Source organism: Centroberyx affinis, unplaced genomic scaffold, assembly GCF_046629955.1.
Source record: "Centroberyx affinis isolate AG114_WGS23_722 - 3 ecotype Tasmania unplaced genomic scaffold, CSIRO-AGI_Caff_v1 ptg000240l_1, whole genome shotgun sequence".
Classification (NCBI taxonomy): Eukaryota; Metazoa; Chordata; class Actinopteri; order Beryciformes; family Berycidae; genus Centroberyx; species Centroberyx affinis.
The window spans coordinates 121902-133784 of NW_027278925.1; the positions used below are offsets into that span (position 1 = coordinate 121902).

Below are 11883 nucleotides of genomic sequence, written 5' to 3' on the forward strand. Positions count from 1 at the left end.
ATAGAATTCCAAACAGAAATACAAAAGGACAAGTTGAATTTGAAAGGCTGGAGGACTTGCAGCTGGAGGAGGAAAAAAAGCTCCAAGATTAAATGCATATTTGGGCAAGTTTTTGGGTGACAAATGGAGTAAGAAAGACAGTGAATTCAAGTGAAAGCAAAGCAAAAGATAGAGTTTAAAAGTGGTACATTTATTGAAATACACAACACTCTACAGTGAGATATACGTTCCCCAAACATATACTAAAATTACTGTGGAGCAGGACAAGATAGCTATTGTAAAGTCAACAGAGAATTGGGTAACAATGTCTTTGGAAGGGGTTTACATAAACATGAATAAAAATGACATAATTCATAAAGCATTCATAAATGAACACTCATCCAAGATGAGATAACCGCCATTGGATAAAACTGACACATTCTCTTATAAACATGCTGGAATGGAACAAGATGACAATGATGTATTTTTGTTATAAGGCATCTTAAAAGCTGACAGCTTTAAAAAAAAAAAAAGAAAAAAAAAAAGAAAAAGTCTTGGGCAGTTTGGTCTATACGAGGGAAGATTCAATATTTTCACAGCCAGAAACATCCAATAACATTTGTAACATTTCCAATGGTCTGTTTAAGCTGTGATGCTTTCCTTCATGGCATCATCTTGGCTGATTTATGAAATCTATGATGGTTTTTGTGACAATTTACATTCATCAGTCATGCAAATTTGGACAACTATCAATGGACTTTATTTTCTTTATTACAAAATGTGTTTAAGAAACAAAATACCATATACTGACCTAAAAGTACAATCCCACACAGCTCAGTGAGCTTTTATAAGGCATTTCATAGGTATGGGAAAAGGGAAAAGGAAAGGGATCTTTATGAAACCTACAATAAACCCACTTTTTATGAAGATTAAGCATCTATACTGAGCTTTTGGATTCAATAGGACAAATTTACTTGATGTCATTAAACTACAATCCAGTGGATAGTTTACTGACATAAAAGTTATCATACAGTTGTATCTAAGAGAGAGTATATGCCAATGGACACAAAGGTTAAGTGATAACTGATGTACGGTAAAATCAAAAATGTTTCTAATCATTTAAATATTACAATATTCAGTGTTATTTTTAAAAAGAGTGGAAAATAAATTAGATAATAAAACTTATATATACATAATACTGTACATCACATCGCACCTGTGGTCGATGTGTTTTCCAGCAATTCCTGTAGCGCCTATCATAAATTAAAGTTAGCCTGGCTGCTAATGGCAACCACAAGACCTGACTACCATGTTTCTGTATTTCTTGAGGATAACGTTTGAGCTGTCATCAAAGTAAAGCACAGATATTGCGTTCAGCTTGGTTGGGGCGCAGCAAGGCTTTGGCACATTGTCGGGAAACATTAAATGAACCTATAAATGAAAGCAGAGTGAAATGATAAGCAGAGTGTTTCAACTGATTGATAACTGCTAAGAACATAGGAAAAGTTGCATGCAACACGGTTTTTATTGCAATATACATATAGATAATATACTCCGATGAATACTTACCAGGGTTTGCACAATTGCATGGTTTGTTGCATTCATGTGTGCATTGAGTGGAAAGGAGCATTCCCCATCACAGTAAAAAGCAGCATAGCCTTCTGGTGCGATAATCCAATCCTTCAATAAGAAGACAGAAAAAAGACTATTATGCAAGGAACTAGCTTCCTTTATTTATCAGACATGATGCGTTTTCTAAGGGTTTCCATTCAATCTGTTTGAAGGGCTGGCTTATAGATCCAAACTGTATTGTATTTTGCAGTATGACCAATGTTATTAACTTACTATGACCTTTTTGTCATATGCATAACTATGTTGCGTACATTGACAAGACTTAGACATCGGCCTCCATGGCTGTCGCCCATTCAAAGCAATTTCTGAAACCCTTCAATCACTTCAGTATGCATGTGTTTTGCTGGAGAAATACACTTCTCATCATTCATTTCAGCCTACCTACTTCCTGCCAGATGAACCCATAGGAAAGTGACCCTCCTCCCATCCCCTCGCTTTCTTATAAGACACACAGCTTACTGTAATCTCGGGAACATCACAACCCAAGAATTCCAGCTGTGCGATGATTTCCAGATCCCAAGGTATCAACAATTAACATACAACGCAGCCAGGTATCTTCATGCGAGGGAGTTATTTTGGCAGCTCAAAACCCTCGAAGATTATTCTAATGTTCGGATTTTCATTTTGTTCAAAGAATAATTGCACCAAATACAGCAGGACCGGTCCTGGAGTAGATCCTGTACGGTTCAAGAGAAGTGCAGTAACTTCTTACCTGCCAACCCAAATCTCGAAAGCTGACGTAAAGTTCATGCTTCTTGCAGGCTTGCTTCTGCTCACTTGTGTTATGATCTTCAAAATAAAAGGTAACACAAATATGAATTTCAAGATTTCTATTTGCTACTGAAGATAAACTAAATCTAAAACTATGACAGAAATTATGTTTATATGTTTTGCTGTTTGCTTAGTGCATGAAAGTTAACATAGTATAAAAGTATATACAGCTTCTGACAGTGTAGATTGCTGTATTTAAATGAGAGCATCATAGTGCATTCTTGATCAAAATTGTTGTGATAAATGGGAAATGTAAACAATAAATGTTTAGCTATTAGCAGCAAATGGATGCACCAGAAGATTTACTGTGTATGTGGTTAAAGAGTTAGAGGGTGATGCATCTAGACAACTGGGAAATGCAGATGCATGGGAATTGCAATTATTGATCCAGATTGAGTCTTATTGAAAGATTGAGTCTTTGTTAAATCAATCAGTACTCAGTTCAGTTCTCAGTACTGTTAATGTATTCACAGTAATGTTACTCTAGGTTAATAACATTGAAAACAGATAGTTATAACAGACATTAATTATTTGTTTAAAACTTGGCATTTCATTGCATTATTGCAGCCTACAGAGTATTAGTAAGTAATAAATTAATAAATACAGAAAAAAAAAATTCTAACTGTGTAACAATGCACCCACCTCCACTTTTTGGCGCCCGAGAAGATTCTTGCTGATTGCCAGATTTATTGCGGTTGTGATTCTTTTTTTTCCCACCAGCGGCCCTGACAGAGCGAAGTAACACCTCACTGGCCTTGAAGAAAGCAACCAGGAAGGGCTGTTTGGACTGAGGCCCGTTCCTTCCCACAATCCCAGCAGATTTTATGTTGATACTCCGTCCTGTAAAACCAAACATAAAAGGCAACACAACTAATCACATACAACACAAAAGAATGAGGTGAGCTGTAAGTGTAGAGAAAAATGTGTAAAAACTGGAATATTTGATTCATTTTTGCTTGTTATAAGGGTGTGAGTGAATTCCAGCTTTACAAATAACAAGACTAGTCCAAGCCATTAATCTTTTGTCTGGATTTATGACCATTTGTTGTTAGTTAATAATATCCACAATACATAGATTGTCCAAAATTGCTGTTCGTATTTGTCTTGGAGTCGTTAAGTTGCTGAAAATGTCTGTCTTAGTGTCAACATCGTGATAAAAATAGTAAGGAATGATGAACTTCCTGACCTTTTCTAGAGTCTGAAAAAAATCTGAGGGAGTTTACAAGTAAAACAACAATGGTCCAATTCTCAGAGGGAAAAAGCATGCTTCACTTGCCATCTACAGTCTCCACACAGAGCTGCAGGCCCATGTTCTGCTGCGGGTTCATTACCCAGTGGTTACTGGTGGCGGTGATGTCAAAGACCAGCCAGCCGCCGTCTGACGCCTGGACCTTTTTAGAGTCCAGCAAGAACGTCTCTGCATCTCTGTCAGTGAGAGGAACAAATGTAACAACACCTGCATCAAATAAACATTCATAATTAAAATGGTGTCTACATGTAAGCACAAGCAGTCATTACTTCTAAATAACAAAAGCTTTTATGTTCTGATCATTTCAAATATGCAGCAGTTAAATGAAAATCAATAAAACATTTGTTCTGCATGCTCATGGTTCTCAGCATGAGCATCGCTGCAACATGGAGGAAGAACATTTTTCAAAGCTGAAAGAGACAAAGAGAAGACGAAATGAATGTGGTCACTTTACTGCCACACTTTACTGCCACATTATGAACAATGAAATTACAAAACTGCAGGCCCTTCCGCAGAGCTCTGAGCTCTGGAACAAATAAGAAATGTCTGTGCACCTTAATGTTGCAGAAACCTTATTGGGACACACAAACAGAGAACATATGCTTCTTTTGGGACTTTTAGACTCGGGTCAGGCTGAAAATTCAAGAGGCCTTAACCAGCCATAATGGAATACGTAAACAAGGTATCATGGACTGATCACTGATGGATGCTTCAGCCCGCACTCTGTAACATAAGCCAAAGACTTACAAAAAAAAATCCGGAGTGGCTTTTATTAGTTGTTTCATGTCTGTCTTCTGTCCCTTAATCCTTTTATTTTGAAACCAAACATTCTTCCCTAAAAAGAGCCGGAGTATTGAAAGCAGTTGATCTGGTGTGTAAAAGTAATTTGGCAGTTTATGTATGACAGCTTTGTGCTGCAGATAAAAAAGAAGGCAGCGCTGTGATGGCTGAGGGAGCTGTGACTCTTAATGAACTGCAGAGTCGTGTGGTGAAGTGTGTGCCAAGACTTCAGCTATGTGATGGGCAAAACATTTCAGGAGTTACGAAACATGCATATCGCGCCCTGTGAATTTTAACATGAGTCTGACATAAGGCATCAATCTAAGCTGAAATAGCCCTGCTTTGCAATTTGAATTGGATGCTTTTCAAGTGGCAGATCGGACAAGGCGGCGCATGTTCAGCTTTTGTGGTTACATGGTGCTGGTCAGGTAGAACCAAGATTTTCCATGTGGCCTCTATGGTTTAGGAAGTGTTTATTACTGGTGTAATAAAACTAAGTGCAATTCAGCACAAGGTCAATCCTCAAGAGTGACATACCACTTAATTTAATTTTTGACATAAATTGTATATATACCCTTATACCCTGAGATAGCTTTGTGTAGGAGAGTATTCACTATTGTTTCCCATAGCCAAGTCCAAGAGAAAAAAACGTGTATCCTACTGCTTGATCTGTGATGTTACATGATGTACTGTCCCACAGAGGATGAGCTGGAGCGGATGGATGCCTGGGATAGAGCTACACTTTTTGGTTGGGAATTAATGGTACTAGTATAATGTGAAGCTAGTATGGCTGTAGAAGTTCAGACAAACTTCATGCAAGCTCAGTCAGTCTCTCCTTCACTGTCTGGTTTACACTGATTGCTTTAACATCACATATTAATAAGAGAGTATTGAGGTTTCTAGAGCTGTTGATGTTCACAAACACTGACTGAAATATGCCATGCCCTAAGAATAATGTACGTGAATGCTTAAATTGAGTGGTATTCCCCTTTAAGATGGGAGAGTTCGTTGACTGGGACCTCTTCAAAGCCTAGGAGGGCCATATCTCCCCTTCAATCACCCACACACATATTTGGCAGGCAAATGTGGGCCCACTGTTAAGTACACCCCTGTGTATTCAGCTATGTCATGGTTCAAACTTCCGGGACATTGTTAAGACAGGCAGGTGGTGGGCATAAGAGTTACCAAGGGAGCACCCTAGGGAGACCCCCCCCCTCGCCCCCAGTCGGGGCCCTCATGGTTTCATCTGGGATGCGGCCAGCCTGGCAGGCAACACATGAAGAGTGATAACTGATGGACCTTCCAGGCTTCATAAGTGGTCGACTCGCTAATGGACTTCTCTTTATCCGAGAACTATATTTGTAAGGAGGGCATGGTGAGACTGAAGCAGAGCAGAGTGGGAGATAGGAGGATGTCCTGTGCTTGTGGAAAATTTCCTTGGAGAAAAACAGTAGAAGACAATAGCTGCTAGCGATTTTTTAAATTTTGAAATAAGAAAACAGCGTGGCATCAAAACATAAGAGTTCAGCTTTACCTTTATTACAGTGGAGTAACAACTAGTTTCATCTTTTTCCCATCAAGCTTCAAGTGCAAACAGAATGTTCTTTCATTCTGCCTGAGTAGCTGCTTTGTGTTTCATAGCATTTCGCACAACTATGGCCATTATAAAAGCTTCCTTTTGTGTGACTGATGCCATTTTCAGATTCCAGTGTGATTCCTCTGAGATTGACTTATTGAACAAACTGTGTGGATTACATGAGGCTGGATTTGGAATTTTCTGTCAAATGTGAAATATCACTGTCCATCTGTTTGTCCTGAGTAAATTATGTTCCCACAAGATAGAGATATATCTGCTGGTGTTTGGTTCTAGTTAAATAGGAGTTCAGGTACGTACTTGTTCTGATATTCCTTGATGACTTGGTATATGGTCACCTTCAGTGTAATATTGTCGTAGCGGGCGTGACTGCGGTCCTTATAGATGCGAAACTCAGCAGCAGTCACCGCCTCTCCATCTGGGATCTGAGTCAGATCGAAGCGGAACTCCTTGTAGTGTCGTCGGTGGTGAGAAAAATCTTTATCTTTCTCCACTGGGGAAAGAGAACATTTCGCGATGAATTTCATTTTTATTGGCAGCGAAACTCACATCGATCAAGAAATATGACTTCACCTCCTGAATCACCATATATGTGTGTTGCCCAAAACAGAAAATATGCCAGCATTAACACACTGAAAAAGAGTAATTTATCACATCTTCTTTTACATTCCAAGTCCAATCCAAACATTTTGACTACCAACAAAAGCACTTTCCAGTCCATTAAATCAGTCAACTGAATACAGGTAGCAGTTCCCAGACAGGCCCTCTACTGTGTGCCTAACTGCATTCTCTGGCCATGATGAATGGGCTGTCAGTTAAGAAAAACAGGCTGATTTCAATTAAAGACACTTTCGTCTGCTCCTCAAGTGAGAGAAAAGACCAGACAGGATTCTTCAGCCTCACGTGAGCGACTAGCCTGACCTCATTTCTGACCTTATTTTGACCTCCTGTAGGTTTCATACAATACACTGACAGTGTTTAATGACCCTTACCTTTAAAACTTCATATTTACAATGTCTTGAGTGACATGAGATACCTTTATCTGTGACGTGTGACTTTTGTAAATGTGGCAAAACTCGTAACATGTGTTTGACCTTTTAATTTGGGGCATAGAGGATTTTTAACAGTTGATTTTTGTGGTTTGTTTAATTTTGAGGGGAAAATACTTTTAATGCAATGGGTTTAATAATGTCATACAGATATTCAAAACATTATGGCTGTATGAACAACATGACCAAAGATATTTTAATGATACTTAAAATGGAAAAATCTGTCTTACACTAACGAAATATGGGCCTGAGGTCAGTTGATTTTCTAACACTGGTAGTTTCATCATGCAGCGTTTTTCACTGATATTTTATCAGGAGCGAACGTCTGTGGTTACTTAGCACAAACAGGTCAGAGGTCAGCGCTGACTTTTACCCATTGAGCGTGTTCCATTATATTAGCCACAGGCAGTAATCTGAAGCAGAAGTGCCACTGAGTGTATAATGCATTTAACTTTCAGATAGCTAAAGATTAAACAATAATGTCTTGAGTCGCCAGTGTGGGGCTGAGCCTGCTGCATTCTTGATGTGCTACATATTAATTGGATTCAGATTCTCTAAATGTCCTACAGGGAGAGTATCCATTTTGTGTAAATTTGATTCATAAATCGCTTGTGTGATTCATAGTTGTATCTTTCCTCTCTTGCATACTCTCTTCAATCTCTATTTGGATTTTTAAATAGCTGGCCTAACTTCTTAGCCACATCTTATAGAATTGACTGATTAAATATAGGAGCGATATTTTGCAAGCATGTTTAACTCTGTATGTAATGTCATAAAGATGTTTCTGAAACAGTTGAGGTCAGTAGTTATATTTGAGTGTACTGTAATAAAGACAGAGCCCCATTGAACACTTCACTGACAGTCCCCAAAATGAGAGCAGAGCTTTCAAGGCTGACAGTGTACATGCCCTAGTAGTGGTAAGTGGAAACAGATGGGCTCAGGCCAAGGTGAGGGATTAGACTTCCAAGCAACTAGACACAAAGTCACTCTTACATGTACTGCTGTATATATATATATTTCTTTTGCCATTACAGTATCAGAAACATATTATGCTGTGTATGTTTTATGCTGATTTGTATTGTATTTGTATTGTATTGTATTTGAGGTGTGCAATGCTGCATCATACCCATTTCCATTTTTGAGTTTATTTCTATTAAAAGAACAAATGCTTCAAATGAAGCAAAGGCGGAGGATACTGCTTTCAGTTAGTGACAAAACGTATAGCCATCAGAAAGAAAAAATACAGGCATCATTCAATATCACTCCCCCTTTTAACAACAGGAAATAATTAAGACCAATTTTCTCAAGGTCAGACAGTCATCTGATAAGCTGCTATGAACTGCTGGGTCAAAGGTCGCGGCTACTGAAGAAACAATCATTCTACAATTCAGCTGCTTTTTAATAGCAGGCAGCACAAAACGATAAGGTCAAAACGTTTGGCCTAACTGTGTTAAATAAGACATATTTCACACACTGGCTGAAGCAGACAGAAAACTTCAGTGATATTTAATAATCGACGTCAGAAAATATAAATAATACAAATATTTAGGCTGTAGGTTGCACCTTAGAAACCTAGACATTATATGAGTAAAATGACACTGGCTGTCGGCTGTGTGAGAGGAAGTCAAATATTGAATTGCAAAGCATAACTCATAATTCTCAGCACACTTTAGTGTTTTTTCGTCTGCAAAAATGAGAAGACGGCGTATCAACCAGCTTTGCGGGATATGTGGAAATTCTTTGACAAAATGACTGAACCAATTGTGCTGACAGCGGCTGCAAACACAGGCCTGCTGATAGAGGTTCAGGCCTAACGCTTGAAGGACGCATGCTGGTTTTCATGCTTTGACTATATTGTTGGTAGGAAATGACACTGAATGTGGCCTACAAAATATTAGGGACACTTGAAAACTTTTCAGGAAGTAGCTACACTGATGAGATTAATGATTATCCCTTATTGATTTCCCTTATTAAATCCATACCAATCATAAAGAGTTGATGTTGATAAAGAGAAGCAGAAAAGTTAAAGAATGATTTTTAAGCTTTGGGACAATTGAGATGTGGATTGTGCAACTCCATATATTTTGTACTTTCAGTGAATAGGACAAAAGAAGAGTTAGGCCTGATTATTTTTTAATTACCCGTTGGTTGAACCCATTTTTGATTATATAAAACCTGGTGCCAAATCACACAGATTTTTATGTCACTTACCTAAATTGACAAAACTCATAACCATGTCGGCATCATTGAGAAAGTTGGTGTCGTGAGCTGTGGTGAGCGGCGGGCTGTGGCCCGTGAGCGGGGCCGCTCGGTACGGCTGCGCCATGCGGGAGTATCCGTGCTGCGGGCTGTAATAAGCCTTGCGGGAGTGCCCGTGAGCCTTGGCACTGAAGCCCTTCCCCACGCTCTGCTGCAGCCCCTCTTCCTCCTCCACCGACATGGCATTGTACAGGTCGAGCATGAACAGCGGGGCGGAGGACGCCTGCTTCCCGGGAGAGAAGGGCCTCGGCCGGTGCGGTAAGCCCAGGATGGAGAGGATCTCTCTCTGGATCTCCCTGCGTTCGTGATTGCGCAATCTCCTGTAAATAAAACTGGAGTGCACATGGTTGTCGCTCAACCCGCAATGAGCGCAGGACAGAAAGCTCAAGCAGCCCCACACCAGTCCAAACACAGCACGGGTTAAAGGTGGAAGTGCTGTCATCTTGACAAATAGCTCACTCTCGGGTAGTGGAGTTGAACTACATCGCACTCAGTAAAAAAAAAATATATGTATATGTATATATATTTTTGCCAATACGGAATCATATACTTTCCATATTAGCCAGAGGCGCCACAACTTTTCACGGTGGCAAGTCACAAGCTTTGTTGAGGCTTCTTTACCAGTCAGCCTACAGATGAGGCATCAGCCTGCAGTAAAGTCCCAGCTCCTCTGCTGTGCCAGTGGTCCTCGGTCCCTCCAGCAGTTGTTACTCCTGCTCCTCTCCAGGCTCCATCCACTGTGTTACAGCGTGTATTTAAGGCGCATTGGTAATGGAGTTGTGACCTCGTCCGCACCTTACTCCTCTTCAGGGAAAAAACACGTAGGTACGCCCATAACGTCGAGGGATAACGCAAAGTCCTCAATGGATAAAAAAAAAATGCGTTGAACGGAGTCAAAACCATGCAGAAAAGTGCAGTCGGCTCATGCCTCGGCTCGCAGGTTTTATGCAGTGTGTTGGGTCTAGTTGCCCTGTTGAGTCCATCCCACACACAACTTTGTTTTTGCATCCACCTCTAGCGGCCGCAATAAAACTTGACCGAGTCCAAGATGAATGTGGCGGCTCCAAAGTGTAAAAGGAGACACTTGAAATCCGAGACCCGACTTAACGAGTGAAAGAATAATGACAGAGCCTTTTAATCACCTCTACTTATTGAAGTCCATGTGTTTATAGGAGAGGCTTCCAACAGCATGCAATATGCAGCAAACAACAAGGATCACCTAGGCTATAAGACCATCCACTGGGCTGTTTGTGCTGTAATAAAAAAAAAAATATGGACTCTTATTAACTACACAAACAAACAAAACTAGACGTGGGCCTTGTTTTGTAATTCTGCAACACTATATAGCCTACCCACTAACACCTGTATATCCCTGTTATAGCCTGTTTCATATAGGCTATATATCCCTTACAATAAAGAACTACAGCAATCCTATAATACACTTTAGAAAGATACTACTACTACGAATATAGCCTACTATACAAATACCACAGCAAAACCACAAGTCTCATAGCAATATTATAGTGATACCACAAGAGATAAAAAATACCTCAAAGTACGATGAGGTCAGTATGAATAAACTCAGTAGTAAGTAGCCTACCAAAGACACACTGTAAGCCCCTACAGGATTATTATAGTGATTTTTTATTAGGGATGTGTCAGTTGTTTAACTAAAGACTCTTCAAAGGGAGTTGGTTATTGGCCATTATTGATAAATGTAAACACAGGGGCTTTAGTCCGATGTTTCCGACAAGTTAGAGTAGCCTATGTATGCGGTGCAGAATTAGAGCTAAAGAGAGAAAACTATGGGGAATAAATGTGAAGCCAATTAAGAGTCTTAATGTAGAGACTGCATTCTCAAAGCGGCAATGAGTATGTCGAAATAACTGTGATATACACTAATTAAAAACATAAACAGCCAAAGGTTTCCATTTGATGGGTGGCTGCAGGCCAAAATGAAAATAAATAAAATAAAATACACCTTTCCCCAGTGTAACTCGCAGACATGCTGTAGTGTTACCCCATAGCGCCATCTAATGTACAATGTCAACACACTTAAATTCTCTCTCTCTCTCTCTCTCTCTCTCTCTCTCAGTTACTTCACTGAACCTGCCCTTTTCTCCAAGCTTCCTAGTGTTGTGTCTCTTTGAGGAAGACCCAGGTGGTGATCTGGGTTTTGTTCCTTGACATTGCAATTAACTGTTTTTGAAGCTGCAGTACAACAAAACAAACAAACAAAAAAAAAACATATGCAACCATCCACACATTTAGGGAAAAGTGAAATTGTTGATCAAGAAATAAAACTGAAACACAAAGTTGGAAGCATTGAAAAAGTTGAAAAAACATTACTCACAAATCATAAAGATGTTTTAATTACTAGTAAAAAAAAAAAAAAACAATCAATACAAAAGTCTCCCTAACACAAAATAATAAAATCACACAAGGTGCTTAACAAATGTCACTGCTAAATTACACAGTTATTACTCAGTTTTATAAATAACAATAAAATACCTACTACAGTAATGGAAGGTAAGGCTTGGGCACATAAATGACATATAATATCTAACTAA

At 39.3% G+C, this 11883-nt stretch overlaps 1 protein-coding gene across 4 annotated transcripts; it reads right to left on the reverse strand.

The window, feature by feature from the left end:
• Nucleotides 1-189: 189 nt before the first annotated feature.
• bmp5 (bone morphogenetic protein 5) lies at nucleotides 190-10272 on the reverse strand. Of its 4 annotated transcripts, none has more exons than XM_071543732.1 (8): nucleotides 9472-10272; nucleotides 9266-9402; nucleotides 6306-6498; nucleotides 3659-3807; nucleotides 3025-3222; nucleotides 2324-2400; nucleotides 1549-1659; nucleotides 190-1410 (listed from the first exon to the last, which is right to left on the reverse strand). In XM_071543732.1, the coding sequence occupies exons 1-8, from the start codon at nucleotides 9753-9755 to the stop codon at nucleotides 1261-1263; spliced, it is 1299 nt and encodes a 432-aa protein (XP_071399833.1). In that variant the 5' UTR covers nucleotides 9756-10272; the 3' UTR covers nucleotides 190-1260. The 4 variants fall into 4 exon arrangements, with proteins under 4 accessions (XP_071399833.1, XP_071399841.1, XP_071399825.1 ...); XM_071543740.1 differs by having other exon boundaries at nucleotides 9266-9371; nucleotides 9459-10272; XM_071543724.1 differs by having other exon boundaries at nucleotides 9266-10272.
• Nucleotides 10273-11883: the final 1611 nt, after the last annotated feature.